The 24,458-nt window shown below is 55.5% G+C and overlaps 1 protein-coding gene across 1 annotated transcript in view; it reads left to right on the forward strand.

Annotated features, from left to right (window-relative positions):
* The first annotated feature begins 129 nt into the window (after window positions 1-129).
* The window catches only part of DSTYK (dual serine/threonine and tyrosine protein kinase), a 31,457-nt gene continuing 7,128 nt past the window's right edge, over window positions 130-24,458 (forward strand). Inside the window, exons 1-7 of the mRNA XM_071578713.1 lie at window positions 130-451; window positions 8,655-9,040; window positions 15,788-16,433; window positions 20,632-20,906; window positions 21,282-21,365; window positions 22,659-22,835; window positions 23,727-23,856. Coding sequence (XP_071434814.1) covers window positions 220-451; window positions 8,655-9,040; window positions 15,788-16,433; window positions 20,632-20,906; window positions 21,282-21,365; window positions 22,659-22,835; window positions 23,727-23,856 — 1,930 coding nt within the window. The 5' untranslated portion in view covers window positions 130-219. The remainder of the gene's footprint in view (window positions 452-8,654; window positions 9,041-15,787; window positions 16,434-20,631; window positions 20,907-21,281; window positions 21,366-22,658; window positions 22,836-23,726; window positions 23,857-24,458) is intronic.

The following is a 24,458-nucleotide window of genomic DNA, read 5'->3' on the forward strand; positions in this document are numbered from 1 at the left end:
GTTCCGCGCACTCGCAGCGCGACTGGCGGAGGCGCTGCCTCTCGGGAGGAGGAGGAGGAGGCAGAGGCGGCCGCGGGGGTCGGGGAGGCGGGAGGGGCGGGCGGGAGGGAGGGGGGTCGGGTGAAACTCGGGGAGGTCCCTCCGGGAAAGGGCGGCATCCTGGCGGGGGCCGAGTGCGCGGCGCGGCGGGGAGGGGATAGCGGGGCGGACCCGGAGGACATGGAGGGCGAGGGGGGCCCGGCCCGGTCCGGGCCCGGCGGGGCCGTGCGGGAGCTTTGCCGCTCCTTCGGACACTACAACCGGCACCTGGCGCGGCTGCAGCACAACCTGCGCGAGACCAGGAGGTTCTTCCGAGACGTCAAGTTCTCCCAGGGCCACCCCTTCGCCTCGGAGGCCGCCGGTGACGGCGAGGATGGGGATGGGGGGCCCGGGGACGGCCCCGCGCCCGGCGGTGAGACGGGAACGGGGGGAACGGGGGTACACGGGGGTCTCTGGGGTTATAGGGGGGGTCTCTGGTGGCACACGGGGGTCTCTGGGGATAAAGGGGGAGTCTCTGGGGGCACACGGAGCGTCTCTGTGGTTCAAGGGGGGTCTCTGTGGTTCAAGGGGGGTCTGGGGGCACATGGAGGGTCTCTGTGGTTAAAGGGCGGTCTGGGGGCACATGGAGGGTCTCTGTGGTTGTAAAGGGGGGTCTCTGTGGTTAAAGGGGGGTCTCTGTGGGCACATGGAGGGTCTCTGTGGTTAAAGGGGGGTCTGGGGGCACATGGAGGGTCTCTGTGGTTGTAAAGGGGGGTCTCTGTGGTTAAAGGGGGGTCTCTGTGGGCACATGGAGGGTCTCTGTGGTTAAAGGGGGGTCTGGGGGCACACGGAGGGCCTCTGTGGTTAAAGGGGGGTCTCTGGGGCACACGGAGGGTCTCTGGGCCCTCGTGAGGGTTGGGGTGCAGGTGGAGCATGGAGGGCTCCCTTTGAGGGGCTGCGGGGTCTGTGCTGGGGTTTGGGTGGGCTGGGGGGTCCCTGCGGGGATCTGGGGGTGCCCTGGGGGTGGGAGAGGCCTGGAGGGGTGAAGGGAGCAGGGATGGGGGTTTGGGGGGGGTTAGTTGGGTATCAGGGAAAGGTCCTTCCCCCAGAGGGTGGTGGGCACTGACCAGGCTCCCCAGGGCAGTGGGCACAGCCCCGAGGCTGCCACAGCTCCAGGAGGGGTTGGACAACACTCTGAGACACAGGGTGGGATTTTGGGGTGTCTGTGCAGAGCCAGGAGTTGGACTTGATGATCCTTGTGGGTCCCTGCAGTTCAGGGCATTCCATGATGGAATTCCATTCCAGCCCTCTCCCCATTCTCCCCACCCCAGGGAGGGGATGAGGGGTGGGCTGAGGGGCTGATGTTCCCTGTGCTGTGCCTGTCCCGCAGCTCTGTGGGAATAGTGGGTTTATTCAGCAGCTTTTCTGGTCACCTGGTGCTGTTGACAAACAGTGGGGGCTCCCCTGCCACGTGCAGAACTTCATCTCTCCATAAGACTGTCTTGTGAGAGGAGAGTTTTGCGTGACATGAAACATTTATAAAGATCTTCTTCATTCATTTCCAAACGGCTCATGAGTCATCTCTGCTGGCTACTTGTCCAGGGTGCTTGTCCCTGCTTGTCTTCCACTCACAGTTGTGGTTTGAGAATCCAAGTGTTGAGGTCTTTGGTCTGTTTGTGTGTAAAAAAAATCCCTGTGTTGGGTTTGGCTGGTTTGGAGTTGATTTTCCCTGGCTGTGGTGCTGTGGGTTTGGAGCTGGGAAGGTGCTGGGAGCACAGCAGGGCTTTGGGAAGTGCTGGGCAGTGCCCACAGCACCAGGGCTGCCTCCCCACTGCTCCCACCTCACTCCAGGCTGGGGAGGAGCAGGATTTTGGGAAGTGTTGGGTTTGGCTGGTTTGGAGTTGATTTTCCCTGGCTGTGGTGCTGTGGGTTTGGAGCTGGGAAGGTGCTGGGAGCACAGCAGGGCTTTGGGAAGTGCTGGGCAGTGCCCACAGCACCAGGGCTGCCTCCCCACTGCTCCCACCTCACTCCAGGCTGGGGAGGAGCAGGATTTTGGGAAGTGGGCACAGCCAGGATGGGTGAACCAAAGGGATTGTGGGATTTCAGCCTGGAAAAGAGAAGGACTTGGGGTGACCCGATTGGAGCTTTCCAGTGTTTCGAGGGAGTTCAGACAAAGAGGATGGAGAGAGACTTTTTACAGGGTCTGAAGTGCCAGGACAAGGGGAATGGCTTCAAACTGCCAGAGGGCAGGGAGAGATCACAGAATCATAGAATGGATTGGGTTGGAAAAGACCTCTGGGATCAGCAAATCCAACCCTTGATCCAACCCCACTGTGATCACCAGCCCAGGGCACTCTGTGCCCTGGGCTGGTGATCACAGTGGGGTTGGATCAAGACATGGTGGATTCTCACTCAGTGCCACATCCACAGAATTGGGTTGGAAAAGACCTCCCAGATCATCAAGTCCAACCCTTGGTCCAACTCCAGTCCCTTTACCAGATCATGGCACTCAGTGCCACGGCCAAGCTCAGTTGAAAAACCTCCAGGGATGGGGAATCCACCCCCTCTCTGGGCAGCCCATTCCAATCCCTGAACACTCTCTCTGCAAAGAATTTCTTCCTGATCTCCAACTTCAATTTCCTCTGGCAGAGCTTGAGCCCCCCCTTGTCCTATTGCTGACTAGGTGGGATAGTGGGAAGGATTTCCAAGTGTCAGAGGGTTTAAGGAGCTCAGTTCTCGCTGAGTTCAGACCCACTTTTTCCCAGGATCTGTCCTGAGGTGGTATCAAAGTGAGGGGAATTCTGAGCAAAGAGTTCTGCAGAATTTGGTGAAACTCAGAGGAACTGGGAAGAGAACAGGACACCCTGCCCAGGCTGGAGTGGAAAATAAACTGTGAAAGCAAATGGAGATGTCTTGGGAAGAAAACAAATGTGGAGGGTTTGCTTTGGAGGCACCTCCAAAATCGTGGGACAGCATGGAAAGGGAAGTGCCCTCTGGATGAGCAGCTGAAGCCCAGCCTGGGCTCCTCTGCCAGGGCTGAGTGTCTGCTGAGGAGGGACCCTGAACCTCAGGGGGGGCTGGGCTGGGACCCTCTGGGGGCAGCTGGGCTGGGCTGGGACCCTCTGGGGGCAGCTGGGCTGGGCTGGGACCCTCTGGGGGCAGCTGGGCTGGGCTGGGACCCTCTGGGGGCAGCTGGGCTGGGCTGGGCCCCTCTGAGGGCAGCTGGGCTGGGCTGGGCGCCTCTGGGGGCAGCTGGGCTGGGCTGGGAGCCCTCTGGGGGCAGCTGGGCTGGGCTGGGAGCCTCTGGGGACAGCTGGGCTGGGCTGGGCCCCTCTGGGGACAGCTGGGCTGGGCTGGGACCCTCAGGGGGGAGCTGAGCTGGGCTGGGGGCAGCTGGGCTGGGCTGGGAGCCTCTGGGGGGAGCTGAGCTGGGCTGGGAGCCTCTGGGGGGAGCTGAGCTGGGCTGGGAGCCTCTGGGGGCAGCTGGGCTGGGCTGGGCTGGGGGCAGCTGGGCTGGGCTGGGAGCCTCTGGGGGCAGCTGGGCTGGGCTGGGAGCCTCTGGGGGCAGCTGGGCTGGGCTGGGAGCCTCTGGGGGCAGCTGAGCTGGGCTGGGAGCCTCTGGGGGCAGCTGAGCTGGGCTGGGAGCCTCTGGGGGCAGCTGAGCTGGGCTGGGAGCCTCTGGGGGCAGCTGGGCTGGGCTGGGCTGGGACCCTCTGGGGGCAGCTGGGCTGGGCTGGGAACCCTCAGGGGGAGCTGGGCTGGGCCCCTCTGGGGGCAGCTGGGCTGGGCTGGGCCCCTCTGGGGGCAGCTGGGCTGGGCTGGGCCCCTCTGGGGGCAGCTGGACTGGGCTGGGACCCTCAGGGGGAGCTGGGCTGGGCTGGGACCCTCTGGGGGGAGCTGGGCTGGGACCCTCAGGGGGAGCTGGGCTGGGCTGGGCTGGGACTTGAGGCAGAAACAGGTCCTTTTTCATCCCCCTCCCTCCCCTGCCCAGGAGGGTGACAGTAAAACTCACCCATAAGTGACTCTCACTGACCAGGCTGTGGTTGCAGTACCAGGAATTGCTCCTCAGAGTAAGAGAAGTGAATCCAAGGGAAATGATAATTGCCTTGCAGCCTCTGCTTGTGAGGGAAGGGAAAGTCTGGTTTGCTCTGTCTGCGTTTCTGAAGGAGCCAACAGGATCCTGTCTGTTCTCTGGGTCTGCCTTGGCATGAAATGGCTTTTCAGAAGGGTTTGTTCACTCTGCAGCTCAGCCTGCACAGGTCTGGCAGCTTCTGGTTCCTGGTGCTGTTTGCTGGAAAAACAAACCCTGAGTTAAGGACTCACAGCAGGTTTTACTAAAATATGTAAAGATACTGAGGAAAAAAAACCCCTATCAATTGCTTCCTACTAATTGGGGTTGTTTTCTTTGTCCTGAGCTTGCTATAATTTGAATTCTTTGTTGTAGAAACCTGAGGGGTTTGGGATTTCTTTTGCCTTACTTTAGAAAATTCTTGAAATGGAGCTAAACCCAAATCTGTAGAGCTTTGGGCAGCACCTGGAGTGTCACAGCCATGGCATGTGCTGGGCTTGCTGCCTGAAACCTCCACAATAAATGTGTTTTCTGGGGCTCAGGGGGTGATCCAGAGGCTCTGGAAGAGTCTCTGTCCTGGTTAAAGTGTGACTGCTCTGCTGGTGCCTCTGAGATCCCCAGAGGATGAGGCTCCTTTTGTGTTGGGGATTAGGACAGAGTAAGAAGTTTCAGAGCAGATCACGGGGGAGGTGGCTGGGAGGGTGTTTGTGCAGCAGCTCCTCAGACAGGGGAGGGGACCCTTTGCCAACGAGCTGCAGGTTAAGCAGAGGGTGAAAGTTCTGCAGACCCTGGAGCTGCTGAAGCTGCAGCTGCTCCTGCAGGAACTGCTGCTGAACACTCACTGATGATGTTTCTGATGGAATTAACACCTCCATCCTGGTGGGTGTGTGGTGGGGAGGAGCTAAAACTTGGTTTGTAGAATCCCAGGCTGGTTTGGGTTGGAAGGGACCATCCACTTCCACCAAGGCCTGCACAGCACTGTCTGAATTGCTTTTTTCATGCTGAGTAGCTGAAGGGCCAGCCTGGATTCCAGGAGAAGGTTCAATAAAGGTTACCAGATCAAAGAAATTCTTCTGCTTGTAGATGAAGGCTTAAATGTGCTATTTGTGGGTTTTTGCAGATTCTTATCTTCTGTGAGCTCCTGGCCAGCCCTGGCCCTTTGGTCACTTGATGTGGATCTTGAAAGGCTTGTTTGAGGAACAGTTAGAAGAGTCAGTCACACTTGGAGTACTGATTTCTCTCTTAACCCTTCTCAAACTTGATTTTCTGGGGGTCAGCAGCCAGGGCTCTGTGGGGCAGAAGTGCAGGAGAGGGTTTTGGGGTGGAAAAACTCCCCCAGCATCTGTTTTCAGGTGGGAGATTGGAAGGAAAAGTAAATTTTAGGCAAGATATTAAACAAGCCTCAAACTGCTCTAAGACACAAACAACTGCATGTGGTGCTGCTCCAGAACTGATTTTAATTAAACCAGAGGAGTGGAGTGGTGTCAGTGAGCAGCAGGATGTGTTGTATGTTCCCTTTAATTTGCTTTGGAGTGTTGAGGAGTATCTTGGTACATGGGAGTATCTTGTTTTCTTGGGGCTTGAGATGCTGAAGCAATTTGGGCTGCCAGAACGTGACTCATTAGAGGAATTTTAATAGCCCTGGTGAAACAGGACCTTCCCTGTAAGATCCCTGCTGGGCCTCTGCTGGGTTGGAGTTAATTCTCTCTTAAACTGCTGTTCTTGCCAGTTTGCCCCATGTCAGGGCAGCTGTGGGGGTTTGAAATCCGTGTCAGATTTAGAATTTGGCAGCTTTGGGGGCCTGGTGTCTCCATTTGCCTTTTCATTCTTGGTGCCCCCAGCTCTGGCCCAGACCCAGCTCTGGCTGTGGTGCAACACCAGCTGGTTTGTGTTCCTCAAGTGCAGCAGGTGAGGGATTTTCGTGTCCCTCTGGCAGAGCTGTCCCAGTGCTGTGCATGAGGTAACACAGACTGTGTGGGCAAAGCTCTGTGTGAGAGAACAAACCCAGTCCTGAGCCTGGATTAGTGCAGGGAGTTAGAATCATAGAATCAGAGAATGGATTGGGTTGGAAAAGACCTCCAAGATCATCAAGTCCAACCCTTGGTCCAACTCCAGTCCCTTTACCAGATCATGGCACTCAGTGCCACGGCCAAGCTCAGCTGAAAAACCTCCAGGGATGGGGAATCCACCCCCTCTCTGGGCAGCCCATTCCAATGCCTGAGCACTCTCTCTGCAAAGGATTTTTTTCTGATCTCCAACTTCAATTTCCCCTGGCAGAGCTTGAGCCCATCGTGCCCCCTTGTCCTATTGCTGAGTGCCTGGGAGAAGAGACCAACCCCCACCTGGCCAGAACTTCCCTTCAGGCAGTTCCAGACAGTGCTGAGGTCACCTCTGAGCCTCCTCTCCTCCAGGCTGAACACCCCCAGCTCCCTCAGCCTCTCCCCATAGGACTTGTGCTCCAGTCCCTTCTCCAGCCTCGTTGCTCTTCTCAGTTGGGTTGGAAGAGACCTCTGAGATCATCAAGTCCAACCCTTGATCCAACCCCACTGTGATGACCAGCCCAGGGCACTCCGTGCCCTGGGCTGGTGATCACAGTGGGGTTGGATCAAGACATGGTGGATTCTCTGTCCCTGGACAGAGAACACTCAGAGGACACTCAGTGCCACATCCAGTCCCTTCTCCAGCCTCGTTGCTCTTCTCTGGACCCGCTCCAGCCCCTCAATCTCTTTCCTCAACTGAGGGGCCCAGAACTGAACACAACACTCAAGGTGTGGCCTCCCCAATGCAGAGTCCAGGGGAAGGGTCACTGCCCTGGGCCTGCTGGCCACGCTATTTTTGATACAGGACAGGATCCCATTGGCCTTCTTGGCCACCTGGGCACACTGGTGGCTCCTGTTGAGCTTCCTGTCAATTAGTACTCGAAGGTCCCTTTCTGCCTGGCTGCTCTCCAGCCACTCTGTGCCCAGCCTGTAGCGTTGTTCCATCCCACTGAGCTTGGAATTCCTGGTCCATGATGGTGCTTCAGCTGGGAGGTGAGTAAGGAGGGTGATTACAGGGAGTCCTGCTCTGGAGGAGATACAGATGTTGAGTAACTTCCTTTTGCAGCTTAAATGCTGCTCCTAAAATGAGGATCTGGCAGCCTGTGCCTCTGTGGGCAGCTGCACAGGGTAGGAAAGGTCTCTGCATTGAGGGAGTGAAGCTGTTCTTGAGTTTCAGGCTCCTCTAGAACCTTCTGGCTCTCAGCAAGGTGCTTTCCCTCCACAGGCTTTGGAAGTGGGACAGTTCTGGAGGTGCTGTGGTTGTTTGTCAGGGAATTGTTTGCAGAGGTTGTTCCTTCTCCTGCTGTGTCTCACAACCTTGGTCTTGATGTGCAGAGCCAATTTAGCAGGAATGCCTTTCCCTGGGGCCAGAATTGCTGCTTTGATGTCAATATTCCCAGATTTTGGTCAAAAGGCTTTTTGCAGTGACACTCTTGGGATTTGGTAGATGGGAAGTATTTGATGTTTTAAAACATGGGTGGAACTGTCACTGATTCAGAGCTGATTGTATTTATTCCTGATACAGGACAGGAATGCTCTGTAGAGCCAAGCCATAAAAGCTTGGGAGGGTTGGCCTTGGTGACCCACTGAGCCCTTGGAGTTCTGGAGTGATGGGAACACCATTCCAGCCCAGGGCACAGTTAAACCTTTGGTTGTTTCAACCTTGACAGCTGTTCCATCTTGACTTTTTGGGCCTCCCAGGAGTCTTCACTAACCTGCTGAAGAGCTCTGAGTAGACTCTTTGTTGTGGAATAGAATCACAGAATGTCCTGAGTTGGAAGGGAAGGATCATCCAGTCCAGGTCCTGACCCTGCACTGGACACCCCAACCCCCTCCCTGTGCCACGTGCTGGGAAGAGCAGTAACAAACTCTTAGAATCATGGAATGGATTGGGTTGGAAAAGAGCTCCAAGATCATCAAATCCAACCCTTGATCCAACCCTACTGTGATCACGGAGTGCCCTGGGCTGGTGATCACAGTGGAGTTGGATCAAGACGTGGTAGATTCTCCCTCAGTGCCACATCCACAGAACTGGGTTGGAAAAGACCTCCAAGATCATCAAATCCAACCCTTGATCCAACCCCACTGTGATCACCAGCCCAGGGCACTCTGTGCCCTGGGCTGGTGATCACAGTAGGGTTGGATCAAGACGTGGTGGATTCTCCCTCAGTGCCACATCCACAGAATTGGGTGGGGAAAGACCTCCCAGATCATCAAGTCCAACCCTTGGTCCAACTCCAGTCCCTTTACCAGATCATGGCACTCAGTGCCACGGCCAAGCTCAGTTTAAATCCCTCCAGGAATGGGGAATCCACCCCCTCTCTGGACAGCCCATTCTGAAGGCTTTGTTGGAATCCACCTGCTGGAGTTCCTGCCATGCATCCCAGGGGGCAGGAGCAGATTCCTGGTGCTCTGTGGGTGTCTGGGTGGGCTGTGGGGTGGCACCATCTGAGCCTTTGCCTTCAGCTGGCACAGAGAGGCGAGGCTGGTCCACCCACCCTATTCCAACGCCCCATCCTCCTTTCCAGGCCAGAACTTCATCTCCTTCCCTCGCCACGAGGAAGAGCATCTGCAACGCAGCGTGAGCTGGCACCCCTGCCTGCTGATCCTGGGCCAGAACTGCAATGCCAAGTGCCAGCTGCTCAACATCCTGCTGGGGGAGCAGCTGCTGCCCAGCCCCGGGGCGGGCAACGAGGAGCAGTGTCGGCGACGCCGCGTCCGCTTCACGCACGGGGCACAGACGCGGGTCAGCCTGGCCCTGCCCGAGCAGTACGAGCTGGTGCACGTGCTGGCAGCACACCGGGGGCACTGGCACACCATCCCCGAGGAGGACCTGCAGATCCACGGCGACACCGAGGACCCCGCGCAGCGAATCGCAGAGCTGGAGGTCACCCTGCCCTACTCGCTGCTGAAGGTAACACGGGGGGCATGGGCACACTGACTGGGGCGTGGGCACACTGACTGGGGCGTGGGCACACTGACTGGGGCGTGGGCACACTGACTGGGGCGTGGGCACACTGACTGGGGCGTGGGCACACTGACTGGGGTGTGGGCACACTGACTGGGGCGTGGGCACACTGACTGGGGCAGGGACAGCCCTCACTGGGGCATGGGCACACTCACAGGGGCAGGGCCGGCCCTCACTGGGGCAGGGACAGCCCCAGCAGGGTCCTTGCCACCCTCACTGGGGCAGGGACAGCCCCAGCCGGGTCCTGGCCACCCTCACTGGGGCAGGGACAGCCCTCACTGGGGCAGGGACAGCCCCAGCAGGGTCCTGGCCACCCTCACTGGGGCAGGGACAGCCCTCACAGGGGCAGGGACAGCCCCAGCAGGGTCCTGACCACCCTCACTGGGGCAGGGACAGCCCTCATAGGGACAGGGACAACCCCACGAGGGTCCTGACCACCCTCACAGGGACAACGTCAGCAGGGATAGGGAGAGGGACAGCCCTCACAGGGACAGTGACAGCACCACCAGGGACAGGGACAGCCCCAGCAGGGTCCTGGGCCACCCTCACAGGGGCAGCCACAGCCCCCACATAAAGGAACTGGTGCTACCCTCACAGGGACAGGGACAGCCCCAGCAGGGTGCTGGGCCACCGTCACACAGCCCCAGCAGGGTGCTGGGCCACCGTCACACAGCCCCAGCAGGTCCTGGGCCACCCTCACAGGGACAGGGACAGCCCCAGCAGGGTGCTGGGCCACCCTCACACAGCCCCAGCAGGTCCTGGGCCACCCTCACAGGGACAGCCACAGCCCCACGTAAGGCAACTGGTGCCACCTCTCAGCCAGAGGTCTTAATTAAATTGAGGCTGGAGCCTGGTGTTAGGATTTTAATTGGCCTTCTCTGCCTGTGCTGCTGTGCTTTGGTTGCAGTGCTGGCTCTTGGCATTGTCATTCCTCTGTGGTGTTTCCATCCAGCTCAGAAGCCAGACTAGACCTCCAAGTGTCTCCCAAAGCTGCTTCTGTTCCAGGGGTGTTCAGAGCCAGCCTTGCTGTCTCAGGGTAGCCAGAGGCTGTCCCAAAGCTTGTTGTCAGGAAAAAGCTTTTTAATTCCAACCCAACTCCCTCTGGGAGAGAGGCTTTTATCCTTCCTGTGGTGCCACTGGAGTTTGGAGGTGTTGGGGGTGAGAAGGTTGGAGTCTGACGTTGGTCGTGTCTTTCTTTGTGACTTTGCTTTTACTTCTCCATAAAATCTGTTCCTGTTCTGGAGTGTTGTGGTTTGGTGTTTTTACAAATATCTTCAGCTTTCTCTGCCTTCCTTCACTGCATTTATTACCTTGTGCTGAGCACTTCTTGCAGTTGGATATTTCTGGAGTGTTGTGGTTGGCAGACTCCTAAAATCATGGAATGGTTTGGGGTGGAAAGGACCTTAAAGCCCATCCAGTGTCACCTCCTACCCTGGGCAGGGGCATCTTGGACTAGACCTGGTTGCTCCAAGCCCAACCTGGCCTTGATATTAAATGTCTGGAATAGATAATTAATCCTTAAATATAAATTATTTCAATGCAAAGAATCTGACCTGTTGTCACATGAGATCATGAACTTCATAACTGAACAGTAAAACAACAAGGCATTTTTTTCCTGTATATATGAATTGAAACTTGATTGTAATTAAGCAGAAAATCAAGACCCAGCTGGAAATACATTTCCCAAACCCAGCCTGTAGCTAAATCTGAGCCTGTCCTAACGAGCTGTAGTGACTTTGTGGCTTCCAGCACCCCCTGAAAGGACAGAAGAGCAACGTTTGTGTGTGAGGCCTCCCCTCCTCCCCCAGAGCTGCTGGGGCTGCAAAGGAACTGCCTGTTCTGGACCTTCTGCTTCCAGAATCCTGCCTTGCTGTGCATGAAAGAGTCTCAGCTGCCCATTGGCTCTCCTTGCCCAGGTTTTGCCCAGCCCTGTGTGTTTCCCCCTCCCTCAGCCCTGTCCTGGCAGGGACAAAGATGCCTCTGTCTGTGCCTTGGGGATATTGAGGACATTTAGCTGAAAACAGCGACTCAGATTCAGTTCAAAAGGGCTGGTGGAATAAAAAGCTCTTCCAGTAGAAGCAGAGGGAGGGTGAATCACGGCCTCAGATGGATTCAGAGGGTGCCTGATGTGAATTCCAGGGCCTGAAGGACAAACAGGAATTTGGGGAGGCTGGTAGGAGGTCCTGGTCACTTGTTCAGGTGATGGGCTGCGGCACCTTCCTGCCCAGTTCCTGCTGAACTCCAGTTTGGCTCCTGCTGGGAGCTGTTTCTCCCTCCCTGGTAACTGGTGTGTGTTCTCAGCTCTGCCCAGTGCAGAGTCAGTGTCTGCCTGTGCTGGACAGGCCTTGGATCAGTGGGATTTGTATCCAGAGCCACAGTGGAGGAGGGGTTTGGGCACTGCCCAGCATTTCATTTCTGCAGAACAGCCCTGAGGGAACTTCTGCTTTTTCTTTGCTTGTGGAACAAAACTTGGGGTCTAATCACAATTACACCCAGGGTGTGACCACCATGCAGATCTTCAGAGCTGCCCAGATAATCTGGAGGAGCTCAGCAGGGAGATCAATCTGAATTTTACCCCTTTTGTTCCCTGTATTTCCCTCTGGTTTTTGTCTTTCATAGCCCCACATTTTAGATATTCAGATATTTAGATATTCAGTTTGAACATTGACCATTATTCCAGCAAAGAAAGACTAAATTATTTGTGAGTGAACAATATCCAAATAAACAAACCCACTTTTTAATTTGGAGATAAATCAAACAGAAGTGTAGAATATTCCTGTTTAATATTAAACTGTCCCTGGATCAGCCTGAGGGATTGTTCTTCAGCCTGACATCCTGGGTGGGACCATCCTTGATTTTCTGTGTCTTAATCCAAACTTCTCACAGAGGAGGGAGCCAAAAACTCCCTTTGCATGATCAGCTGCTGTGAGAACTTTGTGCTACTGAGTAGGTGAACTTGGTTGGTTTTAAACATCAATTATCAGGGCTGGAAAAACTTGGGCCAAGCAGCTCTTTATTCCTTGGGGAATGCTGTGCACAGGAATCCATGTGGGTCATGGGGAATAATCCTTTTAGCCAGACAGATTATTAGATTTACAGTGGGAGGAAACAGTTGGATCTTTCCCTAAATCTTACCAGTTGTGCCTGGAAGCTGAAAAGAAATGGGATCCTCTGGAGGGTTTGTTTTCCTCAGGATGGTTCCCTTTTCCTGCCTTGGGGGGACTTGGAATCTTGGGCTGAAAAGTTTTACCAGGGCCTGCAGGGAAAGGGGAATGTTCAGCTGCTCTGACAGAGCTGGAAATGAGTGGAGAATAAGAACTGAATTAATTTGGGTTTATTGTGTTTGCAGCAGTGATTCAGGGCACCTGAACTGGAACTGTGGCTGGTACAAATGGCAAAGGAGGTGATTAAGCACCTCCTGGGTGATAATTTATGTCCATCCTGCTTAAAAATTAGAGGAATGTGCCCTGATCTCCTCCTTGAGAGTGTTTTTAATACATACATCCAAATATATCTAAGTTTATAGGAATATAAAGGAGTATTTTTAAAGGAGTTCACTCAGTTTTGTAGTGTTAATACAGAAAACTGAAAAGCTTCATGTTGGCTGAGCTGTTCTTCATTCCAGGTTATTTTGGGATGTGCTTTGGGCTGTCCTGCCACACACCAGCATCAAACAGTGTCCATGTGCCCCTTTACACTGGAACAACTGGGAGCAGCAGACACTGGAAATGCCAGGACTGGGAATTTGTTCTTCCACCTGGAACCTGTTCCCTGTTTCCAGTTTTGCTGGCCCAGTGCTGTGTCTTGGTCATGGTCAGGGAAGAGAGTTGCTCCTCAGGCTGCTGAGTGAGGGCACCCCACAGGCTTTTTACCCTCCAGCAAAGGTGAAATGAAACTGCCCCTCCAAAAAATGGGGTTAAAATGCAGGTTGTGGCCAGGCCAGCAGAGTTTGCTGCAGGGCAGAGGTGCAGCTCCATTCCCTCCCATGGCATTCTCCCTGTTGCTGAGCTGGTGCCTCAGATCCCCATGGAAACAGAATCAGCTGGTGAGATTTCAGTAAAAAAGGGTGGGAGAAGAGTGTGTAAAACAAAAAAAAAAGATGCTGAGCAGAATCTAGGGGTGTAAATGTACCTCAGATTAATGGGGAGGCTTGAAATGAGCTCCCTGGTGTAATAAAGGCAGGAACTGTCAGACTTCAGTGAGTCACAGACTGTTCTTGGAAGGCAAAGTATCAAATTGGTGCAGAAAAAGGCTGAGCTGGGCCTTCAGTCCCAGCAGGAGTTTGGGTAAAACTGGGGCTGAATTGGGTTAGCTCTGAGCCCCTCAGGGAACAGCAAACAGTGACCAAACTGCCCCCAGCCTGGCAAAGTGGGACAGGGCCCTCTTGGGAGGTGGCAGAGAAAGGCTTCAAAGTGCTCTGGAAATGAGGAATTATCTGTTGGTTTGGTGCTGGCACATCTCAGTGGGGCCTGAATGCACCCAGGGAGGGCCCCTCTGGTCCTGCTGTGGGTCAGGATCTGTTTGATCCTTGGTTTTCCCTCTCTGCCTTTGCTTTGGTGTCTGCAGCTCTTCTGCACCTTGTTTTAATGGCAGGGCTTCCACTCCAGGGTTTGCCTTCCTGGTGTTCCCATGGCCAAGAGGGGCTTTGATGTTTTGTGAAGGGCCTGTTGGGGCAGGAGGAGAGAGCTGAAGTTCCTTGACAGCAGTTTTGTGCTTCCTGCTCTGTCAGAAGTGTCCAAGGGTGTCTGAACAGCCTGACCTTGGGAGAACCAGCTTAAAAATCCTGGGAATCCAGTGTGAGTCACAGGTATTCCCCATGCAGGAATCCTCAATCCTTACCAGTGTGGAGCTGCCTGGATGTGCTTAAACTTCTCCAGGACCTTTGTGGGGGAAAACAAACCACAAAAAGGGGTGGGAAGAAATGTTGTCCTTCTAATGCTCTTTGGCAAAGGGTGAGGGTTGTGTGGAAGCAGCAGGACGTGGTGTTGGGTTGTGTGTGTTGGTTTTCTCCCTGTCTCCTGGAGACAGCTCTGGCTTCCTCCTTTGTTTACTGTGAGTCATCTCCTGGTGGATGTTGCAGCCCTGACATCCCTTTCTGCTCAGCTCCAGCCAGGTCTGGGGGCAGCTCTGGAGAGTCCTGGGGCAGGAGGACCTTCCTGAGAGCTCTGAGTGTGATCAGGAGATGTGGTCAGGTCTTTCTGGTGGAGAAAAATGATTGAAGAATTCTCAATTTCCACCCTCTGTTGTGAGCCAAAGATGGTACTTAAATTCTCTCTTCAGTTCAGAGGCTTTGACATTTCTTTTCCTTGTTTTAGTGATGGTGTATGGAATTTTAACACTGATCCTGCACTTCCAAAGGGGATTCTCATCCCCCTTGGAAGGGAAGGAAGCAGGTTTCAAACTGCCCCTTTTCAGCAGGGTGATGTCACAGCAGTGAAACTGTGCAGGAGGAAAACAACAGAATCAAATCCTTCTTTTAGCTTTTGGTTGGACTTAAAGTCCTAACCAAGCATGTCACAGCCATCTGTTCTTGTGGCTCTGCACTCTTTGGAGGTGGTGGTTGTGCTTTGCCTTGGCAGCAGTGGCTTGTGTGGTGCTTCTGCTCCTGGGAATGTGGCAGTGGGGATGGCTGGGACACACCAGCAGGAGGAGTTGGTGCCAATGGGGCAGGCACAGGCTGAGGAATTCCAGCTCTTCTGTAATAGTGGGACACTTGGGAGTTTTGTCCTCAATTGGGTTAAAACTCAAAGGCATTTGGTCCAAACCAGGAGCTTTGCAGTCGGTGGGCACTGACCCATGTGTGGGATCCCCCTCTGGGGTCAGCCTTGCAGGGGAGGCCAAAAATAGTGTGGCCAGCAGGCCCAGGGCAGTGACCCTTCCCCTGTACCCAGCCCTGGTGAGGCCACACCTTGAGTGTTGTGTTCAGTTCTGGGCCCCTCAGTTCAGGAAAGAGATTGAGGGGCTGGAGCGGGGCCAGAGAAGAGCAACGAGGCTGGAGAAGGGACTGGATGTGGCACTGAGTGTCCTCTGAAACACCTCCAGGGACAGAGAATCCACCATGTCTTGATCCAACCCCACTGTGATCACCAGCCCAGGGCACTTTGTGCCCTGGGCTGGTGATCACAGTGGGGTTGGATCAAGGGTTGGACTTGATGATCTCAGAGGTCTCTTCCAACCCAATTGAGAAGAGAAGAGCAACGAGGCTGGAGAAGGGACTGGAGCACAAGTGCTGTGGGGAGAAGCTGAGGGAGCTGGGGGTGTTCAGCCTGGAGAAGAGGAGGCTCAGAGGTGACCTCAGCACTGTCTGGAACTGCCTGAAGGGAAGTTCTGGCCAGGTGGGGGTTGGTCTCTTCTCCCAGGCACTCAGCAATAGGACAAGGGGGCACGATGGGCTCAAGCTCTGCCAGGGGAAATTGAAGTTGGAGATCAGGAGGAAATTCTTTGCAGAGAGAGTGCTCAGGGATTGGAATGGGCTGCCCAGAGAGGGGGTGGATTCCCCATCCCTGGAGGTTTTAAACTGAGATTGGACATGCCATGATCTGGTAAAGGGACTGGAGTTGGCCCAAGGGTTGGACTTGGTGATCTTGGAGGTCTTTTCCAACCCAATCCATTCTATGATCTGACTTTGGGAACCACTTGCTGTGTGTGAGGACCTGCCCAACCCCTGTTTGCCCTTTGCCTCCCCCCTGGCAGGAGGTGGACGTGGTGGTGGCGCCGTGCCGGGGGTGCCAGCCGGCCGAGGCCACGCTGGGCGAGTTGGTGAACCAGGTGCTGCCCGTGGTGACCTTTGCCATCAGCGAGGCAGAGCTGTCCCCCTCCGACCAGCACGAGCTCAGAGCCATCAAGGAGAAGTTCTCCCTGCCCATCTTCTTCTTTCGAGTGCCCGAGGCCGGCGGGGAGCTGATCTGTGCCAGGAGAGCAGAGGAGGGTGAGAAGTCCCCACTGCAGTGCCAGCTGCTGGACATGGAGTTCCTGAGCAACGCCCAGTGTGGCTGCGGCGCCCAGAGCATGTTGGTGGAGCAGCCCGAGAAGCTGCGCCTGCTGAGCTCCTTCTCCAGGCAGGTGCTGCAGAAACACCTGGTGGAGGCTGCCACGAGCCTGAACGAGCTGCACAGCCGCTGCCTCAACATCTTCATCAACCAGGCCTTCGACATGCAGAGGGACCTGCAGATCACCCCCAAGAGGCTGGAGTACACCCGCAGGAAGGAGAACGAGCTCTACGAGTCCCTCATGGGCATCGCCAACCGCAAGCAGGAGGAGATGAAGGACATGATCGTGGAGACTCTGGGCAACATGAAGGAGGAGCTCCTGGAGGATGCTGCCAACATGGAGTTCAAAGGTAGGCACAGGTAGGGCAGGGGGATGAGGAGGGTGGGGGTGGAAAGAGTGGCAGAGCTTTGGGTGCCCCCCCCTGCCGAGCTTTGGGTGCCCCCCCCTGCCGAGCTTTGGGTGCCCCCCCCTGCCGAGCTTTGGGTGCCCCCCCCTGCCGAGCTTTGGGTGCCCCACCCGCCGAGCTTTGGGTGCCCCCCCCTGCCGAGCTTTGGGTGCCTCCCCCGGGCGAGCTTTGGGTGCCTCCCCCGGGCCGAGCTTTGGTTGCCTCCCCCGGGCCGAGCTTTGGGTGCCTCCCCGGGCCGAGCTTTGGGTGCCTCCCCCGGGCCGAGCTTTGGGTGCCTCCCCCGGGCCGAGCTTTGGGTGCCTCCCCCGGGCCGAGCTTTGGGTGCCTCCCCCGGGCCGAGCTTTGGGTGCCTCCCCCGGGCCGAGCTTTGGGTGCCTCCCCCGGGCCGAGCTTTGGGTGCCTCCCCCGGGCCGAGCTTTGGGTGCCTCCCCGGGCCGAGCTTTGGGTGCCTCCCCGGGCCGAGCTTTGGGTGCCTCCCCGGGCCGAGCTTTGGGTGCCCCCCCCGGGCGAGCTTTGGGTGCCCCCCCCGGGCGAGCTTTGGGTGCCCCCCCCCTGCCGAGCTTTGGGTGCCCCCCCCCTGCCGAGCTTTGGGTGCCCCCCCCCTGCCGAGCTTTGGGTGCCTCCCCCGGCCGAGCTTTGGGTGCCTCCCCCGGCCGAGCTTTGGGTGCCTCCCCCGGCCGAGCTTTGGGTGCCTCCCTGCCGAGCTTTATTTGCCTTCTACAGAGCTTTGTTTGCCTCCTCCAAGCTCTGCCAGGGGAAATTGAAGTTGGAGATCAGAAAGAAATTCTTTGCAGAGAGAGTGTTCAGGGATTGGAATGGGCTGCCCAGAGAGGGGGTGGATTCCCCATCCCTGGAGGTTTTAAACTGAGCTTGGACATGCCATGATCTGGTAAAGGGACTGGAGTTGGATCAAGGGTTGGACTTGATGATCTCAGAGGTCTTTTCCAACCTAACTCAGAAGAGAAGAGCAACGAGGCTGGAGAAGGGACTGGAGCACAAGTGCTGTGGGGAGAGGCTGAGGGAGCTGGGGGTGTTCAGCCTGGAGAAGAGGAGGCTCAGAGGTGACCTCAGCACTGTCTGGAACTGCCTAAAGGGAAGTTCTGGCCAAGTGGGGGTTGGTCTCTTCTCCCAGGCACTCAGCAATAGGACAAGGGGGCACGATGGGCTCAAGCTCTGCCAGGGGAAAGTGAAGTTGGAGATCAGGAAAAAATTCTTTCCAGAGAGAGTGCTCAGGGATTGGAATGGGCTGCCCAGAGAGGGGGTGGATTCCCCATCCCTGGAGGTTTTTCAACTGAGCTTGGCCGTGGCACTGAGTGCCATGATCTGGTAAAGGGACTGGAGTTGGCCCAAGGGTTGGACTTGATGATCTCAGAGGTCTTTTCCAACCCAATCCATTCTATGATTCTGTGATTCTGTGGATGTGGCTCTGAGTGAGAATCCACCATGTCTTGATCCAACCCCACTGTGATCACCAGCCCAGGGCACTCTGTGCCCTGGGCTGGTGATCACAGTGGGGTTGGATCAAGGGTTGGACTTGATGATCTTGGAGGTCTTTTCCAACCCAATCCATTCTATGATTCTATGGGTGGGTTGATGATCTGGACAACAGACTGTAAGAAATTCAGAATTCACACACCAAAAGTGTTTTTTATGGTATCTCCTGGAGAAAAAGCACCATCCTTAAGTGAGAGACCAGAAGAGGTGGCTTATGGATCACACTTTCCCCCACCCCAGAGTTTGCTGCACCATTCTGGCTTTAAGATATTTTACTGCTTTAATTCCTTGCTCTACTGAAGAACAAACCAACTCTCTCCACTTTCCCTCAGTGTGTGTGTTGAGTTTTGGGAATAAATCTGCCCTAGGAAAAGAAGCTGTTTCAGTGTTCAGTGTCAGCAGTGAAGGCTTAATTTGTGCTTTCTGCTTGATTTCTTGGAGAGAGTTTTGCATAAAACACTTGGGGGTAGAACCTTCCAAAACAGAATCTTCCTGGGTGGGTGAAGTTTTCCTTTACAAAAAGAAAACCAACACAGCATCCTGTGCTTCCAAAGCCTACACTTGGCATCGAGTGTGTTTTGGGGAAATGTGAGAATTCTCAGCACATCTCCCAGCCCCAGGACTCAGGATCTCCCAGCTGGAAGCACAGAGGCTGCTGTGGAAGCTGTGAAGGGTTCCCAGTTCTCCTGCAGGAGTGTGGTCTGGCACCAACAGCAAAGGGAACATCTGCAGGTTGATGCTCCACAGCTTTTCTCTGCTTGCCAGGGATTTGCTGTAACAGTCACTTCTGTTCCAAGGAAATGCAGCTCACTGGGATGGCAGGGAAAGGTTTTTGTTTTTAAAGTAAAATTCAGACACAGCTGTTTGCTCTTGAGTTAGTTTGTGGGAATGGAGTGGTCCTGTGAGGGTCGAGAGAGGCCCAAACTCCAGACACACAATTTTGCCTTGAGTTACTTCCTCCCAGTTTCAAACTGGAGTGTTATTTCCTGGGATGAAGAGAAAGGATGACAAGGGGGAATGGCTTCAAACTGACAGAGTGGGTTAGGTGGGATATTGGGGAGGAATTCCTGCTGGGAGGGTGGGCAGGCCCTGGCACAGGTTGCCCAGAGAAGCTGTGGCTGCCCCATCCCTGGAAGTGTCCAAGGCCAGGCTGGACAGGGCTTGGAGCAACCTGGGATAGTGGGAGGTGTCCCTGCCCATGGCAGGGATGGCACTGAGTGAGTTTCAAGGCCCCTTCCAGCCCAAACCATCCTATGATTCCATGTCTAGTCCTGCAGGTTGGGCTCTGGATCTTTTTGCTTCTGCAGGTGGGAAATGGATCAGGTATTCCTATTCCCTGAAGTCACCACATTGTGGTGTCCATGCAAAATGTTGTCCTCATCAAGACCTTGCTTTAATTGCAGCAGGGCCTCTTGGCACACTGAAAAACCCCAGCAAAGGAGCTTAACTGTGTGTGAGTTCATTCCACCTGTGTAGGTGTTAGGAATTACTGTGTGGACAGGTCACAATTCCTGTATTCCCTGTGTCCCACCCTTCACACCTCTGGAGTGCAGCAGGGCTGGAGTTCAGGGTTCTGCTTGTGCAGCACAGGATGAAACACCTGCAGGAAATACTGGTGTGCTTTTATTTGCACAACACACATCCCTTGGAGTGCCTTGGCTCCCAGCACTTGGAGTGCTTTCCAGGAGGGAGGGAGGGGTTATTTTGGGGAGCTAATGCCATCTGCTGATCCCTGGTTGGTTTTAAGTGGGCTGGACTGGAGTTGGCCAAACTCCAGGGGCAAGGCTTGCAGCTCCTGGGAGGAACATCATATTTTGGAGTGGGTACAGAGCAGGGATTGCTCAGTGCTGGCTTAAAAGTACCAAGAGGAGATCGACCTTTCCAAGGCACCAGGAAAACTGTCATGTGCCTGGTGTGGCTGTTACACCACTTTGCTCTGAGCATTCCCCATCCAGCAGTGCCTGGAAGGGTTTCCTGCTCTGTGCTGGGCAGAAACCCAGCTTTGTGCTGCTGCTCTTTGATTCTTGTGGTGGTGGTTGACTTGTCGTCACTGCAGAGCTGGAGGAGCTCTTGTGTAGAGTCTGTCAGGTGTTAGAGTTGAGTGTCCTGGGAATTCCAACACCAGTGACTGGAAGCAAAGGAAATAATGTTTCCCACCTCGGTCAGATGTGATTTGAAGCTTCCCTGAAAAGAAGTAACCAGTGGCTCTAATTCTTTAGTACTTTGTATCCCCAAATACCAATTTAGGATCTGTAGAACTGGATTAGAACCTGGTGTAAAACTGGGCATGCAAAGATGTTCCCCTTTGCTCTAATTCTTTAGTACTTTGTATCCCCAAATACCAATTTAGGATCTGTAGAACTGGGTTAGAACCTGGTGTACAACTGGGCATGCAAAGATGTTCCCCTTTGCAGCAGTCAGAGGATGTTATTTTATTGCTCATGAGGTTTTTCCTATGACTTTAAACACTGTTTGCTTTAGTTTGTAACATCTGGGCCCAAAGTAAGGAACCTCTGAAAGGAAAAAGGGCCAGCTGGCATTTGGAGCAGCAGCTCCTGAGCCAGGTGTGGTGCAGCTCCTCGGAGCAGCTCAGAGTGTTGTTTCCAGTGATGAACACAGAGGTGTTTCTCTCCTTCCCTGTGTGCAGACATCATCATTCCTGAGAATGGGGAGCCTGTCACTTCCAGGGACATCAAGTGCTGCATTAAGCAGATCCAGGAACTGATTATTTCTCGGTTAAACCAAGCAGTTGCCAACAAGTTAATTAGCTCAGTGGACTATCTGAGGGAGAGCTTTGTGGGGACCCTGGAGAGGTGCCTGAAGAGCCTGGAGGAGTCCTGGGAGGTTTCAGTACATCCTGCAAGGAGTTTGGAGAAGTCAAAGGATGGCTCTGTGCACATCACAAGCAATTATCTCAAACAGGTAACAGTGGCTTGATTGACTCTTTGGAGTGTTCTTGTTCATTGGCTTTATCCTGACCCAGTGAGGGTGGTGGGACATGGAGATGTTCAGTGAAATCAGAGGGACACAGCTCTGGAATTCTGGGGTTTGGGGTCATTAAAGGAGGTGCCAAAACTGGGCAACAGTCACTTAAGGGGCTAACACTTAATTTTCCTGAATCTGCATATAATAATAATAATAATCAGAGTACAGCCCAGAAACTGAGCTCAATACAATAAAAGAATTAACCAAGTGGTTCATGAGTTATCCCAGACAGCACCATTTTTCATTTTCAGGGGTCTGACACAGGTTAGGGCTTGCAGAGTTCCCACACTGACATCCTTTCCTGCTTTGCAGATCCTCAATGCAGCTTATCATGTGGAAGTCACTTTCCACTCTGGCTCAACAGTGACCAGGATGCTGTGGGAGCAGATCAAACAGGTATGGGCACCTCCAGCAGCTGTTCCTGAGCATTTCCATCCCTGGAAGTGTCCAAGGCCAGGTTTGGAGCAACCTGGTCTGAGGAAGGAGCTCCTGCCCATGACAGGGGGCAGAACAAGATGGGATTTAAGGTCCCTTCCAACCCAGACCATTCTGGAATTCTATGATTCTAATCTTTAATTTAAAGAAAGACCTTTTGAGTGTTTTCTTGAGCAGAGGAACGAAGGGCATTTTGAAACTCGTGACTGTTTGGAGTAGTGTTGTTTATTTGGGTTTGTGGGTTTTTGTTTGCTTGTTTTGCAGTGTATCTTGATTTAAGTCAATTCACTCTTCCCCCCACAGACCAGACCAGATTTGCTCTGGTTTGTTTTAGACCATTCATCCTCCTTAAGTCCCTGCTCTGAGCTGTGGGTGACCTTCACTGCCTTCTCCCTGGGGAGATTCCTGGGTGGGGGAGAGGAATAATGTGCCTTTTCCCACAGAGGTGCAGTGCACACTGAGTGGCCACAAACCTTCAGTTCCTCCTCCAGCCCAGGACAGGGATCCAGACTGGCTGTGCAGCACCTGGATTGCTGTGGCTTCTAATAAAGGGCATGGCAGGGCAATTTAATCACCCAGTAATTATGGGAAGTGGTGCATTCCAGCCCTGGGATTTCCATACCTTGACAGTGTCTGTCCAGCTGAAGAGGCTTCACTCTGGGTTTTGCCACTTTGGGATCATCCCTCTCTCTGATTTTCTGGGCTCCTGCTTATGCTGCCAGTTCTGTCAGCCCACAAACTGCACCACAGCCATGTGGTTTTCCAGGTGGTGGCTCTTGGAGCTGTTCCTGCTCAGATGGGAAGGGGTGGTGGGATTTTAGGAATTAACTGAGCAGCTGCTCAAACAGACCAAACCTCTTATTCAGGGTGATTTACAGCAACATTGGGATCGATGCCTCTGGATTGGAATCATGGAATCCCAGAGTGGTTTGGGTTGGAAGGGATTTAAAGCCCATCCAGTCCCACCCCCTGCCACAGGCAGGGACACCTCCCACCAGCCCAGGTTGCTCCAAGCCCTGTCCAACGTGGCCTTGGACACTCCCAGGGATGGGGCAGCCACAGTTCTCTGGGCACCTGTGCCAGGGCCTGCCCAGCCTCTGAGTCCATGGTTAGGAATTGCTCCAGGGTAATGCCTTAGCCCAGTTCTATGTGCAGGTGGTGTGTTATTCCCAGGGGTGTGAGCAGGCTGAGTAGATCCACTGACCCTGGGCTTTGTTTGTGCCACTGCCTGAGTTGTGTGTCCTGTTTTCCCAGATAATCCAGCGGATCACGTGGGTGAGCCCCCCTGCCATCACCAGTGACTGGAAGAGGAAGGTTGCCCAGGATGCCATCGAGAGCCTCAGCGCTTCCAAGCTGGCCAAGAGCATCTGCAGCCAGTTCAGGACCAGGCTCAACAGCTCCCACGAGGCTTTTGCAGCCTCTCTGCGGCAGGTGGGGCACGGGCAGAGCTCAGGGGGTTCTGTGCTGTGCCCCTTAGGGAAGGAGGGGGGCATGGGCAGAGCTCAGGGGGTTCTGTGCTGTGCCCTTCAGGACAGGAGGGGGTCAGGTGGGCATGGGCAGAGCTCAGGGGGTTCTGTGCTGTGCCCTTCAGGACAGGAGGGGGTCAGGTGGGCATGGGCAGAGCTCAGGGGGTTCTGTGCTGTGCCCTTCAGGACAGGAGGGGGTCAGGTGGGCATGGGCAGAGCTCAGGGGGTTCTGTGCTGTGCCCTTCAGGACAGGAGGGGGTCAGGTGGGCACGGGCAGAGCTCAGGGGGTTCTGTGCTGTGCCCTTCAGGACAGGAGGGGGTCAGGTGGGCACGGGCAGAGCTCAGGGGGTTCTGTGTTGGGCCCCTTAGGGAAGGAGGGGGGCATGGGCAGAGCTCAGGGGGTTCTGTGCTGTGCCCCTTAGGGAAGGAGGGGGGTCAGGTGGGCACGGGCAGAGCTCAGGGGGTTCTGTGCTGTGTCCCTTAGGGAAGGAGGGGGTCAGGTGGGCACGGGCAGAGCTCAGGGGGTTCTGTGTTGGGCCCCTTAGGGAAGGAGGGGGGCATGGGCAGAGCTCAGGGGGTTCTGTGCTGTGCCCCTTTGGGGAAGGAGGGGGGTCAGGTGGGCACGGGCAGAGCTCAGGGGGTTCTGTGCTGTGCCCCTTAGGGAAGGAGGGGGTTTAATTACTGAAAGAGCAGCTGGGGCAGTTGGTGCAGCCATTCTGTGGGGAGAGGGGACAGAGCTGCTGGCAGAGCTGTAATACAAGGTCTTATTTTTAAGCTGCACCTTCAGGGCTCCCCAGCCTTGTTGCAGGCTGGCCCCAAAGCAGCAGGGTGCCAGTGTGTGCTGTGTCTCTTGCAGCTGGAGGATGGCCACTCTGGCAGGCTGGAGAGGACAGAGGACCTGTGGCTGAAGGTGCGCAAGGACCACGCGCCGCGGCTCGCCCGGCTCTCTCTGGAGAGCAGATCCCTGCAGGATGTGCTGCTGCACGGTGAGCACCTGCCTGCTGTGCCCTCTGTGCCATCCTCTCCCTGCTCCTGAGGCAGCCAGTGAGTGGGTGGGCAGGAGTGGGAGGGCTGGTTTGCTTCTCACTCAGCTACTCCAGCTGACACATCCATCCATCCCTGGCTCCTTGGAGGCTGCTGCTGGCCCGTGCCCGGCTCTGGGGCTGCGCCCGTGCCCGGCTCTGGGGCTGCGCCCGTGCCCGGCTCTGGGGCTGCGCCCGTGCCCGGCTCTGGGGCTGCGCCCGTGCCCGGCTCTGGGGCTGCGCCCGTGCCCGGCTCTGGGGCTGCGCCCATCCAACTCTGGGGCTGCGCCCGTGCCCGGCTCTGGGGCTGTGCCCGTGCCCGGCTCGGGCTGCCCACCTGGCTCTGGAGCTCTGCCTGTCTGGCTCTGGAGCTCTGCCCGTGGCCGGCTCTAGGGCTGTACCCATCCGACTCTGGGGCTCTGCACAGCTCTGGGGCTGTGCCCGTGCCTGGCTCTGGGGCTGCCCACCCAGCTCTGGAGCTGTGCCCATGCCTGGCTCTAGGGCTGCACATGTCCGACTCTGGGGCTGTGCCCGTGCCCGGCTCTGGGGCTGTGCCCGTGCCCGGC

The sequence above is a fragment of the Pithys albifrons genome, chromosome 28 (genome assembly GCF_047495875.1).
Source record: "Pithys albifrons albifrons isolate INPA30051 chromosome 28, PitAlb_v1, whole genome shotgun sequence".
NCBI classification, from domain to species: domain Eukaryota; kingdom Metazoa; phylum Chordata; class Aves; order Passeriformes; family Thamnophilidae; genus Pithys; species Pithys albifrons.